This window comes from Halictus rubicundus, chromosome 18, assembly GCF_050948215.1.
Source record: "Halictus rubicundus isolate RS-2024b chromosome 18, iyHalRubi1_principal, whole genome shotgun sequence".
Taxonomy (NCBI): domain Eukaryota; kingdom Metazoa; phylum Arthropoda; class Insecta; order Hymenoptera; family Halictidae; genus Halictus; species Halictus rubicundus.
Window position 1 is genome coordinate 4,701,593 of NC_135166.1, and position 24,929 is coordinate 4,726,521.

A 24,929-nucleotide genomic window follows, 5' to 3' on the forward strand; every position below is an offset into this window, starting at 1 on the left:
TGCAGTAACAACAGTTATTTGCAAATATCTCGGAAACGAAGGTCGTCCGGCGGTAACATGTACAGGAAAAAAATTGTTCAGATTGACGACCTCAATAACATATTTCAAGGTCATTAAAATCGCTTGGTTAGGTCGTGTTCTAGGTTAAACAACAAACTCTGCACAGTAGCAACAAATTTTTGCAAATATCTCGGAAACGAAGGTCGTCCGGCGGTAACACGTGTAGGACAAAGTTGTTCAGACTCATGACCTGAACAGCATACTTCAAGGTCATTGTAAATAATTACCGCAAAAAGCCCTATTACGTATAAAAGTTTGATTACGTTAAAGGTCAATCAAGAACTAGTTCCGCGACGGTGGAACATAATTGAGGAAGTTTCCATGAAAATGTACACAAATTCTCTGTGAATTTCGAAATTTCGCCTGATCGTCTAACGTTACTGTCGGATCGCTCGACGGTGTGGCGTGCCCGAGATATTTTGAAGGAACGAAAACACGTACACAGGATGAGGTAGATCTTTATCGGGCGTGCTTTTAAGGGGCACGCGCGTCATGGAAAGAAAAGAGCACGAGAGCAGCCACGGCGCTAGCTCCTATTGACCGCGATCACAGAGCTCGGCCGCGTTCTAAGGAGAAAAATACCGTCTCGAGGCCGTCGAGATCTGTTTGAAGGTTCGTTCAACCTTGCCCAACGAGTCACGAGAAAACCCGAGTCACAACAACAAGCGATCGGGGATCCGTGGGCAATTTCTCTGCGGGGCCTTCGGCTTCTTTTTTTCTCGTGACCTTACCCAGGTGTGTAACAATTATTCTTCCCCTACACATCATTCCCCGCAACCTCAGCTTCGGAATTTGTCGCCGCACAATGAGCACATTCGTAACGAAATCTCATAAACCTGGGGGACCCTTGCCGATAACTAGACACTCCGGATCGATCATTATACAAAATAAAAATGTTGTGTATCAGTTGCGAGAAGCTAAAGTTTATATTTTTCACCGATAATTTTAATCTAGTGAGAAAATAATGTATTAACCCATTGCACTCGAGTGGTGACTCTGAAAAGCACCACTAGAAATTGTTGTGGCAAGAAATGACAAAAAATATTACAAAATATCTGTTACATTACAAAATTTGAATTTAATAGATAACGAAACATTTAAATATTATGTATAGAAATCGGATCAGTTTCGTACGAATAAAATGAAAATATTATAAGACGGAAGAAAAATTTAGTTTTAGATTGAAAGTAGCGCCGAGTGCAAAGGGTTAATACTCTTCAGCTGCGGAGCATATGCATGAAATAAAGGTGACCTTCATGTGTCCTCCACTGGTACACTTTCAAACTAACGGCACTGGATCGCGCGTCCCCCTCCGAGACAGTTTAATATGAAACATTTTATCAAATGACTAATAGTTCTCGGGACAATCTCATTTATCGATTAAAACGGTACGAAAAAGTTAATGAACAATAAACGGAAAAATCTGAAATAGAAGATACATCGAGTCGAAGGTAAACGAGAAGTCGAGATGCAATCAAGCTAATGAAAATTAAATGGGAGGAAAAAAACACGGTCGAGGAAAATTGATTTACAATGACAGGAAATCAAACCGAGGGACAGATCAATCAAGGAATCCCGGGTTGAGGAAAACCGATTCAACGAATCCGCGACGCGGGGAAAAGATGGCGGAAAATTTGCCGAGCGAAAAATGTCGAACTGTAAAGCGGAGATTACGTTCGTCTGTATTTCTGTGTTCCATGAAATTCTTAAGTGATCGCGAACATAGACGTCACGCGTTCTAAAATCGTGCGATCGTCAATCAGTGCGAGAGCGCAACTCGCTGTCTGCTCGCCTGTAAAAATAACACTTTTCGTTCCAAGAAGCACAACGGCGAAACCAACGGAATGTTTAATTGCATTAACAGCTTCGGCTGGATTCACACGTCACGTTCCGCCGTCGCTATTATTCCGTGCGCGGTCTTCGAGACGGATGTAACGTCCCGAAGAGTAAGCAATTGCCGCGCCTTTCGGAGACCGGATGAGACTTACTATATCCCCCGCCCCGCCTTAGTTCTCTATTCGGCTATGAATCATGAGAAGATTACAAACGAACCATCCTTTTCATTTCGAACATTAACGCCGGAACGACCGAACCCGTAAACATTCAATCCTGTTACTACTACAAAGAAATACACGCCCACACGCGTTTAGGGTTGCAGATGGCGAGGATAAACATTGAGCCAAATTTTTTTGTAAAAATTACTGAACTCAATGTCACGACGAATACAACACGAAGCTACGAATAACAAAAATACCCCACCGAATGTTAACCAGTTAACTGTGTTTGACGAGTACACTCGTCACGAAAAAACGGCAATATTTTGTGTAAATGACGAGTATACTCGTCAAACACAGCTATAATTCAAACAGCGGTTTGCGACGCAACTTAGGTACACATTTTTCAAAGAGGTCGCAACAGCTAACTGGTTAAAATTGACTTTTTCAATTTTGTTATCCGATTATTCCATACTTATTTATTTATTATTGCGTTAAACCAAGGCATTTATTTAGAAAGTACAGTTTATGTTACATAAGTGTATTGCATATTTTAAATGCGAGGTCAATTTCGGTCAAATATTTGTTTCCATTCAATTTTCCTAATAAAAAATAATTTCCGTTTCGTTAGTCTCTGTGCAAATGATGAAAATATAGCTACGAGTCGATAATTAAATTTTTGTGAAAATTCTTATCCCGTTGCTCGGTTAAAGTGTCCGTCTACAATTTTTATTTTGAGCGACTGCAAACGGACAGCCGCGCAGACAATGAGACGTCTCATTACGCGGTTCACTTCCGGTGATCCGAGGTTTAATTTCTGATCAGCTTTTGTCAACGATACCCCTACGGATATAACATGTTGATTGCCGCAGAAGTTGGTTTCGCGGGCCGGTTTTTGAATTATTGGACGTATCAATTTTCTTCCCTGTTGCGGTCGAGTTATTTCGATGGAAGGTTATAGACTCGCGTCGAGCAGGCCTGAAACTAAGTATTGTATATCGAGATCGCGCACAGCACGGAAACCACTCAAAATCGATATAGAACCACGACAAACAAAGCCCGTATCTATAACGCGTGAACCTCTTTCTGTCAATAGTAACCATTAATCTTTTAACGATCCGATTCTGTTAAGCTTGTGAGGAGGGGAGGGGGGATCCGTGCAGTCTACCGTTTTAATATTAATTGCACGATGTCCCATCCACTTTGAAGAAACTGTTAAATAGATCGAAGCCTATACTCATACCAATAATCATTTTATCTCATTATTGTACCAGTGGCGCCAGATGAGGGGAGGGAGCGCGAATCGAGGGGAAAAAGTTACCCCCTCCCTTCCAATATCGAAGCGTGGAGATTAGCGCGGTAGAAGGGGAAGTTAGAGTGGGGATGAAAGTCTCAACACTAGGTTTACCGAGCATTAAAAGCGAGTATTTTACATTACTTTATAAAAATAAGAAGAATATGTCTATCCAAGTTTTCAGCCATTTTCTAGATAATCGTAAATTAAAAATATCAGGACCCGTCATTTTGACGGGTCCCGTAAACCTAGTGTTAATCTTGTACTAGATGCCCGGCATTATTAGAAGGCAAAGTTCAAGAAATTATTTATGACATTAAAAAGACGTAAGTTTTAAAGATAAATTTAACTCACATTTTCCGTCGCGATTTGAGAAAGAAGTTAGAGATGCCCTCGAACGTGAACACAAACATACATAAAGTACTTTGTAATATTAATTTTTTACGATCATGTCCACGTGGCACCAACAGACAAATTATGCGAAGACAGTCTACGATTTTCCATATGTTTCTTTGTATCTGTAACATTCTGTATACGTTACACGCCATCGTCGCAGTAGATGTTTTTTTTCAGATTTTGATCGATAAATTATACAATTAACAATTTAACTATGCGAATTGAAATCTTATTCAACTCGATTCTCGGATCAGTATTTCTCAAATATCGCTAACCCAGATCTCGCTGTAGTCGATGATATTGGACAGATATCTGCGAGTTGACATAAGTTAGCACCGTGACTACTTTCAAGAGGAATAAAAAAAAACAAACAAGTATAGATATGCAAATGATTTACGTAATTGCCGTGGTTCAGCGTCAGCGATGTATAATAAGAGACAGTCGGCGCATAACGCGTAATGCAAAAGATGAACTTGTCGACCGTAACCCCCTCCCCCCTTATGAGTTCAGGTGAATTTAGTACGCCAAAGAAAACGCATTATAAATAGGTATTTCAGAATGTAATTCCAACTTAATAATATTTAAAGTAATATTAGTGATATTTAAACTTAGTAATATTTAAACTTAGTAATATTACTGAGTAATATTTAAACTTAGTAATATTACTGAGTAATATTTAAACTTAGTAATATTACTGAGTAATATTTAAACTTAGTAATATTACTGAGTAATATTTAAACTTAGTAATATTACTGAGTAATATTTAAACTTAGTAATATTACTGAGTAATATTTAAACTTAGTAATATTACCGAGTAATATTTCAATATTACAAATATTTAATTTAATCTAAATAAATAAGTGCCAAAAATCATTAACTAAAAGTCCCCCACCCAAGGGGGTCGTGACCCACAGGTTGGGAAGCACTGGTCTAGCCGAACCATAAGCTTCTGTCTGTGTGCGTTTTAACTGAGATTCAACTTTCTTCGGTGCACAAGGTGTTAGCTAAACGTTGTTATGTAAAATGTATACATCAACATGAAGTAAGACTAAGGAAGCGGCGAAAGATGATAGCGGGAAAACGACCGCTCAGAAATTTCCACTCGCCGCGAGAGATTCCTTGCAAATTGCTCAGCTCGCTTCCCACGAAATTCCCGCCAATCAGCCGCTTGTTCATTGTTCCGCCATTTTCGATCTTCGAAACGCTGGGAACACGGCGACGGATTTTTCAAGGCGATCCGCAAATCTGGGACGGATTCGAAGATTGCGTCAAGCTTTAGTCGAAAGCTTCGGGCAAACAGGGGCGCCTAATTCGAGGAAAGTTTAAGCTAGAGTTTTGTGCAGATTTAGGTCAACAGTACGGGCCAAGTTTGAGTCATATTTAGAGCAAGTTGGAGCACTTTGGAGCAGCGTTTGTGGAAAGTTTGAATCAAGTTCGGGTCGCCGAGTTGTCGCCCGATCGGCGTTAAAATACAAGCTGGATCGGCCTTTTTGTTCAGCAGGTGGAGTTGCGTAATCGAACGAGAACGTTGACCTCGATCATTCTGCGCCGAGCGAAATTCCAGTTTGACCCGAATCTTGGTTACACGTGACGGGGAAAACAACGAGAAGAATACGACCTCGTGTGGATTCGGTCAGATCGGCGCAAGATCGCTACAAAAAAAAAAATACTGATACGATCGGACATCTCTTCTTCTTCTTCTTCTTCTTCTTCTTCTTCCTCGGCCAGCGTATAAAGCAACACGTGTCCGCAATCAGACCGCGCCCACGAAGAAGCTACCTACTTTTCCGCGGAACGGGCCAAGCACTGTGCCACTGCAATCAATTGTTATCTGCGATTCAATTATTTCCGTTCTGTTGTACAAGGTGTGCCAAAAATATTGTACTTCCTTGAAAGGGATACAATGATTTCTCTATATACGTCGCCAAGGCCTGGACGATAAACGTCGCGGAATTATCCCCACTACCGCGGGCTATACCCCGTGAGTTGAGTGTTGTTGACATGTATCGAGAATTCACTGAAATTCCTGAGAACTAACTTTCTCCTCTGCGAAAATGTCCCCCGCGGCTTAATTAAGGAGTAATTAACGAAAATCGCGGATCAATTAGAGCACGATCTGACCGCAGCTTTGAAATTCGAGAACGAAAACCGCGATTAGCTTTGCGGTTCAACCTGATAGGTATAATGGCGAAAATTTGAAGCGACATGAACGGCATGGAGGCGTACGGCGACCCACGTGTCACGGAACGTGTTAATAATAGAGGATTTCTGAACGGAAAACAATGGTTCCACCCAAGATTTCGTTTCTTGATTATTATTTAAAATATCATGCTCGCCGGGCGTCCTTGTCTAATGTATTGTTTTATTTATTAGGACCTTGAATAAGTTCTCGCTGTTTCTTTTACAAAATAAAAGCTTTTACCCAATGTCCTTGCTTCTGGATCATTCCTAAAACTTTTAAACATTATGAAACAGTTGACTCATCTACTTGTAATGTTTTTCCAAGTTCTGCTAGCGTCTGACATCGGTCTTGATCGCGAGTAATTCCTCGAACTTTTCGTCTTCAAATTTTTTCGGTGCGCCAAAACGTTCTTTATCCTCAAGTTCAAAATCATTATTTTTGAAGCGTCGAAACCAGTCTCTGCATGTCGTATCCGACAAAGCATCGTCACCATAAGTCTCAACAAGAATTCTATGTGCTTCAGCTGCAGATTTCTTTTGAATAAAGTAGTGCAATAAAATTCCCCGCAAATACACTTTATTTGGCACAAAAGTAGACATTTTCAGAACTAAGAAAAAATTACATTGTTTACACTAAAGTGAACTACCATACACTGAAATTTAAGGTTAGATACACTACTGCCTTGCATGTGTGTTACCATTCGAAATTCCACGAACGGGGTACTGCTACTGCCATTTTTGAAGAAACAGCGAGAACTTATTCAAGGTCCTAATAAATTAAGTGGCCATCTATTATTCAAAATAAGGTATGCAAACATTTTGTCCGGCGAGTGTTATCGAGTTACGGCCGCGACCTCGGGCGGCCGCAACAATGGCGGCGCTTCCGTCGCGAAAAACTCGCCCGTTAAGCAGCGAATAAATTCGAGTGTGTTCGGCGCGATTCTGGCCGGCGAACGGTCAGAACCCAAACGACTTAATCGTCGATCTGCACGCCGCCGGCCAGGAATTTATGCAAATCACGGTATCCGCCAGACTTCGCAATTGCACTCGCGCCGGTTCAAAGATAGCGCTGACAAATTGGCCCCAGATTAAGGGCATTTCGGAGAGGCATGCACGGTAACCGGGTAAGGCGATCCGAAACTGGGTCTGCGACCCCCTAAACACACCACGCTGCTACTGCTGCTGCTGCTGCTGGCTGCTACTTTCGCGTACGTTTCGCTTTGTTTCCTCCGTTTATGCCAATATCAGCGTTCACGGGCGAACGTCGATACCGTCCTGACTCCTTAAATACCGGTATTCAGACACGCGTTCACCAAGTTGGATGTACCTGCTGTCCCCGTCTCGCAAGAAGTCCTTGGAGACGGTACAGAGGGCAAGAGGGGTCCTTGCTAGTAATCAATTATTTACAATAATTTGTTTTGCCTTTAGTTCTGTAGCGATTGTTGAAGAGGAAACAAGTATTCTTTTACAGTTTTCGGTAAAGCAGTGTTCAAAATATTCTAAAAAGTATAATTTTTTTTACAACCCTGTAATAAAATACCGGCGTCCGTACCTTCCGAGGATCGTATTCGTCATCGCATACTTTTTCATTTTCACGCGGGATTTAACGCAACGGTAACAACAAAGAAAACTTTGCGATGTTTATGGAGATGTATTGAAGGTCAACAAGTGTCAACGTTGGTTCAGAAGGTTTGCTGCTGGCGATTATGACCGGTTGAATTTGATGACGACACCCTAAAATCTCTAGTGGAAGCTGAAAATCTCTAGTGTCACTCAAAAGTGGTTCATTGTTTATACGAGATTTGCGTTTATTTGAAAGATTATTGTAATTTGAAACTCGAACGCGTTCACCACCAGAATCAGGTGACCCCTCGCGGATGGGCGCTTAACCTCTCAAGCAGGTTCGACGTACACGCGTACGTCCACATAACCTCAAAGTCTGTCAAATTCTTAAATTAATATTTTGTTTTTCTTTAAGATACCTCCAAATGTGACCTCCCCTTTCAAGGAAAAGTTATGTTTACAATATCTACAGAGAGAATATTGACAGAGGGTCAAGGAATATTTTACCATACGTGTTTTTTACGTGTAACTGATTCCAATAAAAATTGCAGAAATGAAAAACTGATAAATGTATCAACTCGTGTCCCGGTCTCTTCTACCAAGGTTTCTAACCGAAGCTGTTTCGTTGCGATTATGAGTCGCACCTGACTATAACGACTATCTACGATCAACAATGCGCCGCGTTCGTCTGAATGCATCGAGGAACGCGACCATTATCTTCCAAAGGAACGCAACAAGCGGTACTGTCAGTCGTAACGTCCTTCTAGGGCAACGACGTCTTCGCGTCGATTTTAATGCAACAATTTTTACAATCTCCCGTCACGAACACGGTTCGGGCTACTTTTCTCGTTCGCCGAGGGTTTCAGCGGTTCTCGAACCGAGCGGTGTAGTGGTTCGACTGCTGGTATTAGCTGGAAAAAATTAATTCTAAATCAACTAAAACTAATTGTGTCAATGCGACCTATGGATGACAACCGTATACCAAGACTCTTACATTTAAAAAACCTCAAATCTTGATTATTAATGTTTACACAGGTTAGGGGACCCAATTACTGCGTGGGTACCAATAAAAAACAATTTTAAATTAAATTTTTAAAGTTTAAAAATTCTTTTCATTAAAAACAGTTGATATTATATATCTCTGTTCTAATGTTGATTATGCTTTGAGAAGTATAATTAATATAGGCACAGTAATTGGTACCCCCACTGAAATTGGATCCCTTACCCTGTACGGTCTCATAATACGTGTTTGAGCGTTAACCCTTTGCGCTCGAAGCCATTTTAACTCTAAAACGAAACATTTCTTCCGACCTCGAATATTTTCCTTCTATATATATTTTTTCATGCTATACATATGAGAAAATGGTGCAATTTACTCGTACAGTACTGAAACGTTTACTAATTTATTAAATACAAATTCAATAATGTAAAAAATATTTTGAATAACGATACAGCAATTTTTAGTGGCGCCTTACAGTCGCCATTCGAGTGCTAAGGGTCAATACCCCTAACTTATCGATGACTTTCTTGCAGAATAGATCTGGGAAGAACAGATTTACCACCATTTGTGATTGACATTTACAAAGGAATTACAAACTGTAACGGGAAGACAAAATGTCCGGTGTGCTGACAATTAACCCTTAACGGTCCAGAAGTATTTCAAGTTTACTTGCCACCAGATCCAAGCTATTTTTCAAACGAGGAGAAACTGTGGACTCAACATTTTTCTATCGAGTATAGAAAGGAAGATATTGATATTTTAGCGAATTAATATACATTCAGAGTGATAGGATAACAAGATGATTATACGCGGCATTCGACCCAGCAAGTAGAAGCGCCCTTACGGCGTTGGTCCGTCAAGGGTTAAAATCCCAAATGGACTGAAAATTAAGAAAATAATTTTTCTCCAGCCAGCGGCAAGAGTAATCGAAGCGAGAGAGCAGGAGGCCCGTGTGCAGGAGGCGCGCGTGCTCCCGCCTCGTTACCCAGAGTACAACGTGCTCTCCATTCTCGCATTATATTTATGTGTCCGCGGTCAGTACTTTGTATATACAACCTGTCCACGTGGTCTATACACGGCTCCGAGATTACAACTCGGCTGTGCGCGAGAATGCGGCCTCGAAGTGGGCGGGCATCGCCACCGCAATCATTCTTGCCGCGGTCACTGCGCTCTTGGGGTGGTCCTAATAAATATAAATACAGTTTTCTCTCCCTCTCTCGATATAAGACGACGATGTTCTCTTCGCAACACGAAAAATCTCTATCCCCTCTTCTCCTTTCAAAGTTGTCCGCTCGACAACCGCTTAGTGCCGGAACGAGAGTGTACGTCATCCCATTCTTTTTCGACGAAAGATATCGCGGCTCGGACGACGACGTTATGGTCCGCCGAATAACTTTATGGGACCCATAAACTCTCTCAGCCCACTCGGAAACAATGCCAAGGTACCCTCATCCGAAATACGTCGAAAACCGTTCCGAGCCATCGTCTTGTATCGAAAGGAAACTCGTAATGGGGGGTAAAAAATATTTTTCTTGCCATACCACCCTTATTATTTATACTACACAGAATAATGTAAAGGCGTTGACACGTTATCTACTAATAAGGCTTTTTGATAATTCTGCTGTAACTTGACAAATTTTTTTCGCGCAATAATCTCAAACGAAATGATTAAGTTGTCAAGGGAGAGTTGTTAGTTTATGATTGATGTTTCTGTTGAGGGATCTGTTAACCCTTGGCACTCGAACAGTGGCGACTGTAAGGCGCCACTAAAAATTGCTGTATCATTATTCAAAATATTTTTCACACTATTAAATTTGTTCGTATTTCATTAATTACTAAACATTTCAGCACTCTACGAGTAAATTGCACGATTTTATAGCATGAAAAAATATATATAGAAGGGAAATATTCTAGGTCGGGAGAAATGTTTCGTTTTGGAGTTAAAATGGCTTCGAGTGCAAAGGGTTAAAAAATCCTCGGCCACGGATTTCCGAGAATTATCGAATAATCGCTTTAGGCAGGCCTTAGCTCGAACGACAAATAATCGAATAACGAACCTGCTCCGTACTTTTTGATTCTGCTACTAATTTTTCGATCGGTGTATTTACTCTGTTGTAATAATAGTTGCCGGACGTGGCCGAGTCGCTGGTGGACGATTCGCGGTAGGTGCCATTTAGACGCAAATGTCTGTAAAGACCGTTCTAATGATCCTTTCCGGTCATTGTCAGCCAGTTAACCTGACAGGTACGCGCAAGAATCACAAGCACGCTATAGCGCGGGAGGGGGCACAGGTTCGCCTATATCTGGGAGAACAGGTGCATCGGCCTGAAGCACAACGAGGAAAATTATTGATTTTCGTTTACCCGGAGAGCAGGTAGTGTCCCGCGGCAGCATAGCGAGGGCAACGCCGTCCCTTGGCACGAGTGGGACGCCCTGCATTCGTAGACAATGGCCTTAGGTCAGTGAGCCTGGTGCCATCGTGACACCGTGGAGTCAATCGAAGGAGAGAACTAGGAAGGCACGAAATCCTCTTATCACGGTGGAATTGCAGTTTTTATCCCCTGCCCGATTCGTGGCTCCAGCAGCTTAACCCCCGCGCAATTCATCCCCCGGCGAATCTCGAATTCAATTTCGCTTTCTAATCAGAGCGAACGAGCTAGTCGACGCGATCCCATGGACGCGGATTTGGGTTCGATTTCGGAAAGATGAACACGTTCGAGAAGTATTAGGACCTTGAATAAGTTCTCGCTGTTTCTTCAAAAATGGCAGTAGCAGTACCCCGTTCGTGGAATTTCGAATGGTAACACACATGCAAGGCAGTAGTGTATCTAACTTTAAATTTCAGTGTATGGTAGTTCACTTTAGTGTAAACAAAGTAATTTTTTCTTAGTTCTGAAAATGTCTACTTTTGTGCCAAATAAAGTGTATTTGCGGGGAATTTTATTGCACTACTTTATTCAAAAGAAATCTGCAGCTGAAGCACATAGAATTCTTGTTGAGACTTATGGTGACGATGCTTTGTCGGATACGACATGCAAAGACTGGTTTCGACGCTTCAAAAATAATGATTTTGAACTTGAGGATAAAGAACGTTTTGGCGCACCGAAAAAATTTGAAGACGAAAAGTTGGAGGAATTACTCGCGATCAAGACCGATGTCAGACGCTAGCAGAACTTGGAAAAACATTACAAGTAGATGAGTCAACTGTTTCATAACGGTTAAAAGTTTTAGGAATGATCCAGAAGCAAGTACATTGGGTAAAAGCTTTTATTTTGTAAAAGAAACAGCGAGAACTTATTCAAGGTCCTAATAGTTCTTTGTTCCGATCTTATGCTAACCCTTTGCCGTTACGCTCGACCATCTTGCAGCGCGGTTTCCATTAGACGCGTTGCAAACGCTACCGACATCCCTCGCATAACACGATACGAAATGTGGCCTTTAACCTCTTAAGTTAACCCTTAACGCTCCAAGCGTGTCGCTCAGGCACCACCGATGTGCGACCGATTAATATAAATATTGTAATAAAAATTATATTACTTCTTAGATGAATCAAGATTGTTTTCAATGACTTTAATATTATTACTTACACTTTGTCATTGTAGCGTTTAAAATCCGACACTGAAAAACTTGCAAGTCGAAGTATGATGAGAACAAGTTGGAGTTGCCGGTATATTCACAATTTAGAGTCGGAGCGTTAAGGGTTAAAAGCCCGAGAATGCTCGGGTATCATATACACTTTTACAAAATAATTGTTAAGTTAAGATTTAACGCATTCGGTGGAGGCCTCTTTCGTTTATACGCTGTGATCCTTTATGAGAGCGCTACGTCGGGAAAAGAGACCGCCATTTTGTATATAATCGACATTTTTAATTTCTTTTAACGGTAACACTGCATTCATAAATAAACAACTTCATTTTTTGAGTTTTCAGTTAGCAGAAAAGGACCGGCAACCGTCGAGACCCGTGTTCTATGAAACGTACTCTATAAAAAAACGGGTGTCCCAAAAATGTCGGAAAACCATGGAAGGGGTGGTTCCCGAGGTGATTTGCAGTAACTTTTTCCTTAGCGAAAATTTCCGCCTCGGGTTTGTTAAGGAGTTATTAATGAAATACACGAACCAATCGGAGCGCAGCTACAGCGGATGAACTCTGGTTCGGCCAATGGCAACGCTACGTTCTGTGGGACCTGTCGCCAAGCTGGAATCCGTTCGCTATAGCGGCGCTCTGATTGGTCCGTGTCTTCCGTTGAGAACTCCTTAATGAAGTTATCTCAAACAACAATACATACAAATGATCTCAGGCATTATCCTTTTCAAGGAAGTACAACATTTTTGGGACACCCTGTATGGCGACCCACCCTGTATGTTCCTTTCAACAATAACTCGTGTAACATTATATACGAACGGATTGAAAAATTCGACTTTCTGACAGTGGGAATAGCAAACGCGTGTCTCTTTGTCAACGGAACGCATCAGCTCGCGATAATGCTTATTACACAGCGAATTCCGTGTCTTCCTGTGAAGAAATCGAAACAATAACAATGACTGATACCGCGTTACTATCTAATCAGCTCGATTCACGAATCCGCAATGTGTGTTTCGTAGATTCGCGCGATACGTTTATAATTAGTCATATAATAATTAAAAACGTGACTATTGTGACCTCCTTATTTTTTTTTTTTGCAAGCTAGCAAGGAGTTCCATGACTTGACACACCTATTGTATGACAAAGAAGATTAGAACAAAGAATTACGTACATTGGAAATCTCAGATCTCTGACACGCGTGTTGTATCTTTAGTTTGAATCAAACGGAAAAATCAGAACACAGAATATAATCCGAAGAAGAAATCTGAACGTCGTCGAGTAGAAGCGATTGTTCCCCGAACAATTAATCATTTCTCGCGATTATCCCAATTGCGTCGAGATTTATTTCGAATTTTAACAAGAGTTTAAACATTCTCAGAGAACGTCTAATTGTCTAATTCGATACGCCGCGATCGTTGCTTTTTTTCTCTCAAGGAAGTACAGTGATTTCTCTATATATGTCGCCAAGACCTGGATGATAAATGTCGCGGAATTATCCCCGAGGAGCGTAAACATAACACGGCTTCGAAATGTCTCCTGCACGATACATGACACTGGCAGGACCCGTGTTGTTGACATATATCGAGAATTCACAACAACAACAACATTTTTGGGACACCCGGGTATATCTCTTTTTTAATATTCATTAAGCTTTAAAGAGAATTATAATTAATATAGGCAAAATTTCTTTTCCGTGATACAGATCACGCAGCATTCGATACGTACCGATCGTCATTAACATAAATGTCTAATTCGCAGCGAAGTGTGACGCGGAATTTCAAGCAAATAACTTTCATCGTTCGTGTAACGTGACCCTGAATATTCCTCAATGCGACCAATGATAGGAAGAATGACCAAATCAATTTAGATGCAACAGTATGAGTGTCGGCCGGAAGCTTATGCAAAGTTGATTTCTTTTTTATCGTTGTCTGCCAAAATGATCAACAGGTATATATCGCGGATTTCCTGAAGTTACGGTGCACATTATTATCTACTTGTTCCCCTGTTTTATAAAATTTTCTTCTTTTCTATTTTTGTATACTAAAATTATCAACTGTTATGAAACAAGTTTAACATTTTTTCAGTAATTGTTACTGAAAGTGAAACTATCTTTTTAGGGGATATTCTGCAACACCGCGACTTTACCTCCATATTCTCTCATTAGTTAAAATTACAAAATGGCGACTAGATGTCAAACTAGATACAAAATCTTCCTAGATGGCAACAAGCACTAAAAGTTGTTGGAACTTGGAAGGTAAACAATTTTTATGTGAATTTTTGATATCTCAATTTATTGAAATTCCATAAATATCTAAACTCAATTATTCTTAGCGAAAAAGGATTGTATTATTTAAACAGCCGCCATTTTCTTACTTTCTTGAATCATTAAAAAATCGTATGCTATACTAAAAAGTATTCTCGATGAAGTTAACATAATTTTTTGCCTCCTATGTTCCAGTGACTGTCACTTTTAGACTGCGAATAAAATTGTTGAACTAGAGTTGTGACGTTTTTACTATGAAAAGGTTCGAGCGACTTCGAAGCTAGTGAACCAATAAAAATAATTTAAAAAATTGTTGTGTTCCGTCACTTTTCTTACGAACGAACGATATTTGCACAAAAATTTGCCGTTTACTTACAGGCGAGATAACATTTGACTAAATTTTAGTTTTTTCTAGCTTGCCTACTCGAATGTAAATTTCTGTCAATATTTGCTGTACATGAGAAATCCAGATAAAACGCAAAGATGGCAAGTTTAGGTGAGCAACAAAATTGCTGTGAATGTTTATCATTCTGTACTGCGTGTACAAAGATTTATGGGGTTGTTATGCAGTTAATCGCAATTAAATCCACAATCCTAATAGATTGGGAAGCAAATAAAAGTCACGAGAGACGCGGCTGTCGCTCTTCGGAAGTTGCGTTCCGAACCGGTCGCCATAAGAAAGTTCAAGAAAGATAAGAGAATACTAACAATAAACGTTTAGAGGCCGCGGGCACGGTGACACTGGTGTTTTTTAAAGTTCGATTCTGTTGCTTTGAAATATTTGTTGCAACATCAATCTCTACTCAAGATTAAAATTCGCCTAGGATGACCTGCAGTATCGTTGTTTCGTCGCTGAACCGGATGAGACATAGGTTGAATATTTCATCAACTATACTGCATAATACACATGTTACGAGCTAATATAGATTTAACCGTGAAAGCATTATCTGAGTCCTACTGCGAGGCCAAAAGTATTCATACTGTTCGCGAAACGTACACAGGATTATATCGTACACACATATCGAATGCATGCCATAACTTTTTTGCACGTACTACTGCAAGTGTCAATCGTTCATTCGGATAATACAGCAATCCTGACAAACGCCACGAAAATTTCTTACTGTCTTTAGCTGAAAAGATTGTTTACTTGAATCTGCAAAGATTATTTAAAATAATTGTTGCTAATATTCTGCTTCGTCGGATAAGTATTGTAAACTTTCACCGAGGTTAAATGTTTAAAATTTTTCCGACAATATGGACGAAAGTGTGATACAACAATATATTTTTGATATAAATTCGCGAATTGAATGCGTAAACAAACTAAGAAATTTATTTACTTATTTACTAAATGTATTTATTTTTTTATTTACTTTGACAGGAGGGTTCTAATATTTTTAATTTATTGAGATTGTAAAGCGTCCATTATTCAACAAATTTATTTGTTTAGATACACAGCGACTCCCATTAATATTCGGACACTTAAAAAAAAACGGTAACTTTTGTAATATTGGACCGTACGACAAGTTAGAACAATTAGGTTCGGATAAAAAAGTTGTATTTTTTCTGCAATAGCTACCAATTTCAAAAAATTTTTCAAAAATTTGTTTTCTATTGTTCTAACCTCCCAAAAAACTCCAAGTCGTATGGTCGAATATTAAAAATGTTAACGTCTTTTTAAGAGTGTCAGAATATTAACGGACGTCACTTTATATTATTTACGAAATGGCTAAAAATTTAGATACGTTCTTGTTATGTCAATAAATTAATTGTCACTTTTAGTGCTCCGTAAACGTTAATGGAGACGGTAGTATAGAATTCAACACATTAAAATTTGGAGTAAACGTTAATGGAACTAATTTCAGTTTTAACTTAAAAAAAAAACAGTGTAAATAAGTTCAAAAAAATCTCTGATCCCGTCAACGCGCAACTCTCGAAGACTGTCAAACGAAACCTGTATTTCGTTGAGCGAATAAATTCGAAACTATAAAATAATAGAAAATTAAAGTAAAATGGAATAAAACATTTACCGTTCTTGAGAGAGTAATCCCATTGGTCCTCCATCGCGCTGGACGAGAATCGGGTTATCGAAAATTCAGGTCCGGGAAATTCAAATCCGAGTAGAGTTTGCACCCTGTCGTCTTGTCTGCTTCCGGTCCTCGAGTTAATCGAACTGCCTCACTTCGATTCGATCGCGTCAACTGTCACCGGAGGATTTTTCTGACCGCACGATCGATCTCGAACTCGAAACGAAAGTCAAATATATCGGTGGTTCGCGTACCGACGCAACAAACTTCAGCGCGCGTTTTCCTTCTCTCCACCTTCGGAGACGGGTGTGTACACAACAAACAACTCGATCACACTCTGGGTTCGCGTTTATGTAGTTGGGAACGAATCGAAAATGATTCCACGCTTCCTTGCTTTTTACAGGGAAACAAAAAGGTCACTAACCCTCGAGCAATCGTCCGCGTATGCGACGCCGGCCGGCCGATCACTGGATTATATACACGCGTCGGTCACGTGACTCCTACTACACCGACTGGGAGAGGTGTGCGCATGCGCCCGGAATTGTTTACACGTGCACTGCGATCCCGCCCCACCATGTGCACATTAGCACGTGCTCAGACGCGGAGCTTGGGTGCAATAGTATCTCAAATTAGCAGGTAGGTAAATAATCCCATTTACTTTATTAACATCTGTACTCGTATACCTTCGAAATTGAAGTTTGATTTCATGCAACTTGTTAAAACAGTATTTTATTGTAATACTTCGTTTGAAGAATATATTGGGAACTTTTGGATTTTGATTTGAATATTGTTTCTCTGTTTTAAATATTAATGCTGAAAATAATGATTCGAATTCAATATATTCATGGATATAAATGACTTCAGTAAACTGTCTCAAATTTTATAGTTTTTTTATACAAATGTGAGTACTATTTATTTAAAGAACAAACCGCGTTATCTGCGAGATGATCCAATAATTTAAACTTTAAAGAATATTTTATTTTAGGGTTCAGACTATTAAGATAAAATATTTTATTTCACGTTTCAGATTATTAAAATCAAATATTTGATATCTTCATTTTATGTCAGATTATTCAAACAGAATATTTTATTTTGGATTTCAGACTATTAAACTGAAATATTTTATTTTAGGTTACAGATTAGAAAAATCAAATATTGTATTTTATGGTTCAGATTGTTGAAATGAAAATGTTTTCTTTTATACTTCAGATACTCAACTTTTGGAAACTTTTGGATTTTGCTTTGAATATTATTTCTCTGTTTTAAATATTATTGCTGAAAATAATGACTCGAATTCAATACTTCAGTAAACTCAAATTTTATAGTTTCTTGTATAAATGTGAGTACTATTTATTTAAAAAACAACCCGCGTTACCTGCGAGATGATCCAATAATTTAAACTTTAAAGAATATTTTATTTTAGGTTTCAGACTATTAGAATAAAATATTTTATTTCACGTTTCAGATTATTAAAATCAAATATTTGATATCTTCATTTTATGTCAGATTATTTAAACAGAATATTTTATTTTGGGTTTCAGACTATTAAGATAAAATATTTTATTTCACGTTTCAGATTATTAAAATCAAATATTTTATTTTAGGTTTCAGATTATTACGCTCAAATATTGTATTTTCTGGTTTAGATTGTTCAAATGAAAATGTTTTCTTTTATACTTAAGATACTCAACAGAAGAATGTTGTAGTTAATGAAATTTTACTTGCTATTTAAAGTAATATTTTATTTGAACAGTAGAGAAAAGATTATTACGCAAAGTGTTATCTGAAATATTTCTTCTCAAATTTACTACTTAAATTTACTATTTAATTGAATAGTATTTACATCGACAGATTGAATCGTACAGACGTGGAAAAATAAATAATTAGCTATGTGATAAGCTAGTCACTTTTAGTTTTTGATATTTATTCACGGTAATAACGGTTTAACGATTTTCTTACATCTCGTGAGATAAAATCGCGTTTAATTAACTAACAAGTAGAGTACACTACTTTGTAAAATTTGGAAGAAAGTAAAAATTTATTTCGCGGATTTAAAGACTCCATGGTAACAATAAAGTAGAACGTTCCTAATGTTCGTTCATATAAACGTGTTCTTGTGTTTTGTAAATTTGTAGAATTTTCCTACAGAGGATGTTTTCTTCATCTTGTTCGCTTTTTTCCTCGTTACTTTTGCAAACGCACAAAATTGTACGAGGAAAAATTGTGACCCATGTTTTTATCATGGTATTGTTCTAACTGATAAGAAATGAATATTAAGCATGTAGAGATGTCGATTTTCATATCAACTTGTACAGAAAATTCACGATCACTTCGAGGGAACTGACAAATCATACAGAGTTTCACTTTATTAAAAAAATCGTCGTAGGCCTCGAAATGCCTTTAAATTTTTTCGAGAAAAATGATTTTGCACATAAGAAACACGGATTAATATATTGTTAAAAAATCGCCCGTCTTGCGTATCGTTAAAGTACGCTAAGTTGGTTATATATTTCCAAGTTGTTTATATACAATAAAAGAAATTGGTAATTTTAGATAATTTTCAAATGGCTCTCCTGTAAAATTTCTTTTTTTGAACTTATATCGCTTTTCTTACGATCGCATATTATCGATAACCTTCCGACATTAACATGTGCTTGTTTTTCAGCAACGAACGATGGAATAATACTAACTACACAACTGTTTATGTGTGACGTCGGCAAAATAGATCATCGCCATTAACCGCGGCCCACTAATTATGCGAATTACGTAGTAATAATAGTTTCTTTATCGTTATCCAGAAACTTCGGCAATGGCCGCGGCACGGTAACCTTAACTCCCATTGTGAATGGCGGCCAACGTAATCCCCATGGAACGATAAGGTAACACAATACTCGTTCGATTCCTCGATCGCGACAAGAAATCGGACGCGCCTGTCTCTGGAAATTCACCCGAGCACATCTGTTTACGATCGGGCAGCATTAAAATCGTTTCGGTGTTCGACAAACTCGAATTCTGTCGAACCGCGTGTTTTCTGGGAAAACCTAATTGCATTATCACCGATGCGATCCGTCGTTAACGGCGGCCGATGATTAATCGCCGATGAAAGGAGAGATTACATTAATTGAACTCGAGTTAGCCATTATTTCGCCCATTATTCTTTAATCGCAAGTACGTCCTTGTATTGCGCATTAGTCACACCTGCGGACGTCATCTCCTCAATTAACGGAAAGCTCGAGACCTTTTTTTTTAACGTGGTGGTAAACACTCATACGGATTCCCAGCCCTCCCTGGGGGGGGGGGGGTATACAGGGCTCCCCCGAAGGTATACCTGCTGAGGTGACCACCCTAATCTAAAGGGACGCTGCGAGGGACTCGCAAAAAACCCTAATATGAAGAGCGTTTTGAGGATTTGCCTAGGAAACACTTTTTTCTTAACTATTGAAACATTAGAACATGAATAATATAAAAATTAGTTGTTTCCAGTGTTATTACGCCTCAGTCCACAGCTTTTGTAATTGTGAATGTGAGACCAGTTTCGGTCGCATTTTTCTGATAAAACATAATTTCTATTTCTTTAGTCCCCGTGCAAGTTATAAAAATATATTGAACTGGAAGAAGCTGCTTTTTCTCAAAATCCTGTTACTAAATTTGGACCTCGGTCGGCACACACGGTACAATTTTCACCGTGAGTGACTGCAGATAAACCGGTATGTATCATACTTTGCTGTATAAACGTACACGTCCTTGTTAATTATGACACAGTCGAATCCGTAGATCTATAATCTGATAACGGGAGCAGTTAGTCAACGCGGGAATCAGACCGTCATCGTTTCGATGATTGGGCCATTCCCGTCAGGCATGCATCACGCGAACCAGATTTTTCGGCACTCGAGTATACAAGAATATACACGAAACAGCTATTGTTTAAACCGATCTCCGATAAAAAAATACATGCACGCTACATTAAGATTTCGCGCAACGCACTACCGGACGTTGATACCGAATTTGAGTGTTCCTGGAACTGTGTTAAGATCATGCGGGTAATTCCATCGGAATGAACGTCGCACGCTGCAGTCGAAATGATGTAAAATTAATTATGCGAAAGCATAGATAAAACGGTGATGTTGAACGTTCGGTGGTCAAAGAGGAAACCGGATATTCCTATTTCCGGTCGAAAGTGTTCGATGTTAGGGTTCGCAAAAACGAAATGAGACTAGTAAAGTCGACGCGGTTTTAATTTGACAGCGAGACCGAGCAGAATAGACTATAATTAACGCGTTACGCGAGTTCTAGTATTTACATCATACTGAAACGCATCCGGGAAACGGAAGAAAAGTGCAACGCTCGATTTCCTCTCGCTGTGCGTATACAAAGGAGAGAGAACAAGAGAGAGAGAGAGAGAGAGAGAGAGAAAGCAAGATGGAGAAGCCATCGTGGAACTGGCTCCACAAGCTCGAGCCACTTTAATTTCATCAAGCTCGGATAACATTGTCACGTCAGTGTTATGTCATGGAACGTGCCTGATGTCCGCATCGTCGTTTCGCCTTCATTATACCAATAAACGAACCGTTCGTACGCGCCGATGCACCCAATAAAAATTAATGAATTTCCAGCAAATTCCATAGCGAAACGCCTGTGTGTCGCGCGGCACGCTAGATCATCCGATCATCGGCTCCATTTCCGACGACAGACCTCGTCTCTTTCCTTGACCGAAACCAAAAAACTACCGTCATCGAAACTACCATTGAAAATGCAGCATTAGGACCGGCTCTCATTTTCGGCTTTTGTATCTTTTTAGAGCACCTTTGCACCGAAACCACAATTAATGTAACAACTCCGCCGTCCACAGGTTCGACGTACTCATTTTCTTTAATGGGACACCTCGTTTATGCTCGTGTACGCGGGCTATCATTAAATACTTATTTACGAGGTACATCGGGTGGTCCCATTACTAGATACCAACGTTCGGCTAATTTGGCAGTTGATTACTGGCATTAGTGACGTTCACTGACAATCCGTTCGGTATCTTTGCGTCTAGAAGCGGAATTAATATTGGCGTTTATTTATTAATACATTTGCCGGTGTCCGAATGTACAGCACTCTCGCTCAATAGTTGAAGATATATAAATTGTATAATAATTACATGTTTGAAATGTTCAAACATAAAGATATGTAATTTATATCATCTGGTTCATTATTTATACAATACAAAAAAAAATGTTATCAGGCGAATGTAAATGGTATAGAATGGAGCACGTCCTGATATTAATTTTATGCATTTGTATTGTACCCCACACTTTTAAATGTCATTCGACGTGAACGACAAGGTCATTCAAACATGTTATTTTTATTCTTAAATTTGTTAACATTTGTTTTTAATTCTCGTGACTTGTGCTGCAGGAGACAATGAGCTAGTTGAAACTCGATGAACCGTCTAACAAGGACACAGTAAATCAACTATGTACGTGTATTGAACAGCGAGTGATCGAGCTAAGGTCAAGGGCATTAAAGCTACAGATATTTTTTAATATTCATCGCTATTTCCGATTGTAAAAAACCGCATGATTTTCTTCGAATTTTAATTTCGAACACCGCGGATGAGAAACGATACTCCTGGGTTCGCATGTCATTCTTATTGTTGCTCGCGACAACTATGGCGTAAATCGCGAGTTTACGTCGCGGAACGTTCGCGGAACGCGCGCAGACGTCCGATTTCGTTCGAAATGATTTATGCTAATCGTGATTCGCGCCGTGGTCACGGTTGATCCTTACAGTCAGTCGTTATGTACATCGTTGTTATGGTCATCGGATCTCGACTGACACGACGCGACGTGTTAAAAATGCTAATAGCGCACGTAACAGTCTGCACTATTTTCAACGGCTACTTCGCTTAATTTCCCGACTTGAGTCTATATGCGTTCAACGTTTACCGTCAATGTTTAACCAGCAAACTGTTGCAGAGCGTTTATCTGGTTACAACGAAACAAAAGGTCAGGGTGGTGGTTAATCTGATGCGATGTTGCTTCGCAGGCCTGTTTCCGCTATATTTAGTGAACAACAATATTATTGTATCACGGATGATTCGATGCTACGTCAAACCGGTCTCTCTAATTCTTCGGCTGTTTCCACGCTAACCTCAAGGACGCGAAAAAATTATCGTATTCCTATATTTAGATCACGGAAGTTTATGCAAACTTTGACATTCCGAATTGTACAATCCGCGATTAGAAAACGATTTCGCCTTCGGAGAGATGTTTTCAGTCAGTTAGGAATCGAATACAACGGAGTGTTATGTTTCATTCCTGTGGGGATACCAGTTACTGTGCCTACATTAATTATACTTATTTTTAGAACAGAATGTTTTAAAGAGATATTCAATTTTTTCCATTGAAATCAGTTAATGTACATGTTACGTATCTCTTTTTTAATATTCATTATGCTTTAAAAATAAGTATGGTTAATATAGGCACAGTAATTACGCTATGTCAGTGAAGTTGAATAACTCCAACCAGATATCTTTTGAATACTAAATTCAAAAACATGAGCGCTAAGACTTGTATAGTACTAGCTCGGTGCTCGATACTAAAATCAAAATATCTTCTAAACTAATGAATTTTTGCCAAAATGGTTTAATAGTTTTCTGTAGGGAATAACGAGTAGCATCGACTAGTGCTTTAAAAAATCGACGATTCCATAAAAAAAAAAAACAAAGTCGACCTTCACATATGACCTCTGCGCATGACGAGACAAGCATAATAGAGCAGCGTATGCTCGTGAAACGAAATAATTGTTTGGAAAAACACATGGATCGAAACTTCGCGATAGTGTTCGAACGAAGGCCGCGTCCCGATCTGTCACAAGAACTCTTTGCCAGGACCGATCTAATTAATCCTCGTTAAGTCATTGTCAATTGTTTACGTAAACGAGCGATCGAGCCAGACGCTAACTTTCGGTCACGAAACAAGCACGTGCACCTTGCACCGACTGCAAACACCAAAATGGATTGTCTGTTGTCGTTCAGGATGCAGAACAAAGAACGATACCTGTCTTCACCTGCGTGACGTCGATCTGCTCAAGGACAGTCATCAATTCAAATGCACAATGAGAATTTTATACAAAACGATCATGCGAAGCATCCGTTTGCTCTTGCAAACGAAGACGAACATCTTGGCTTTGTATGAACGCAGAGAAAATTATAAATTGAATATTTTGTATTTACACTTACTGTTCCGAAGTTCAAAGTTGCTCCAAAAATGTCCGCTCGAAAGTTTACAAACTGCATCACTATAGTATCTAGAGAAAATTATAAATTGAATATTTTGTATTTACACCTACTGTTCCGAAGTTCAAAGTTGCTCCAAAAATGTCCGCTCGAAAGTTTACAAACTGCATCACTATAGTATCCAGAGAAAATTATAAAGTTAACATTTTGTATACTAAGCGTTGTGTAGGAAACGGCGGCCGACAAAAAGATAAGAATTTTGACCCATAGTAAGTCATTTATGCGCTCAACTTCTGGCAATTAAACTAAATGAGAAGCTGTTGGTATAACAGAAAGTATGGGTAGACATAAAATGGGACAACTTTTTAAACAACAGAAGGATTAAAAGAATTTTCAAAGAAGGATGTTTTGAAGGAAATTTTTCTTAATTAATGTAGAAAATTTTTGTTTTGCATTAAGATCCACAGTCTACTAACGGGTCGACAAAAAGTTCCTTCAAAAATATACTTTAAGAAATTAATAATTGACGCTGTGAACATAAGCATCGTTAGTTATATAACAATAAAGTTAAAAATTCAAAAACTGCCTATCTTTTTATTGTTTCAGCTTCGCGATGGATTTTAAATTCCTCAGAGGAAATCAATGGGAAGTTGTTCTCAAGGTCGCAGACTTTTAGCGACGACTTTAGAGGCATGTTCTAAACATTTCCATTTCGCCGACCGTTCCTCGTCGCCGAACGCAATTGCCGTTGGTAATCATAAACTTATTAATCACCGTCGATTTCACTTAATTCCCGATAACGGAGCACGCGTCCAATCGTGATCGATAGAGCCCGCTCTCGAGACGAAACCGCAAGGCCGATTCTCAAGTGGACGAAGTAAAAGCGTCGAGGCCGATCCCTTGGAAATCCCGGCAGGCCGGGGGCACAAGGATATCTACAGCTGGTTCGCGGAAACGAGAGACAACTTCCGGCAGAGCGCGCAGCGCGGTGTCCTCGCAATCCAGCGCGAGAAAACTCAATTTTAATAATGATCCAAATGCACGAGATCAACGTCGAAAGAATTCTTTCGCCGAAGAACCGACTTCTTGCGTTCCACATTTACGTGAGATGAGATTTCGAGAAAGCTTTTTTCCTGAAATACGACAAAGGATAAACAGGGTTTCTCTGTCTGTGACCTTGAATGTCATTGGAATAATTATTGTCACTGAATTCCTAATGAAAGGGACTATCATTGTAGGTGTTTAAAAAAGGGTGGTTCCATTTAAAAAAGTGAAGGTGACCTTGATATCTCTAAAAAAAATGACATAAAAACAAAATTTCTTTTTGCATCGTGTCACAGCCCCATTG

General features: G+C 39.3%; 1 protein-coding gene and 1 long non-coding RNA gene across 2 annotated transcripts in view; both read right to left on the reverse strand.

Annotated features, from left to right (window-relative positions):
• Cah1 (carbonic anhydrase 1) overlaps positions 1 to 16,802 on the reverse strand; it is a 48,108-nt gene extending 31,306 nt beyond the window's left edge. Inside the window, exon 1 of the mRNA XM_076803194.1 lies at positions 16,363 to 16,802. Coding sequence (XP_076659309.1) covers positions 16,363 to 16,396 — 34 coding nt within the window. The 5' untranslated portion in view covers positions 16,397 to 16,802. The remainder of the gene's footprint in view (positions 1 to 16,362) is intronic.
• LOC143362780 (uncharacterized) overlaps positions 1 to 24,929 on the reverse strand; it is a 136,014-nt gene that overhangs the window by 32,673 nt on the left and 78,412 nt on the right. The gene's annotated exons all lie outside the window — the stretch shown is intronic.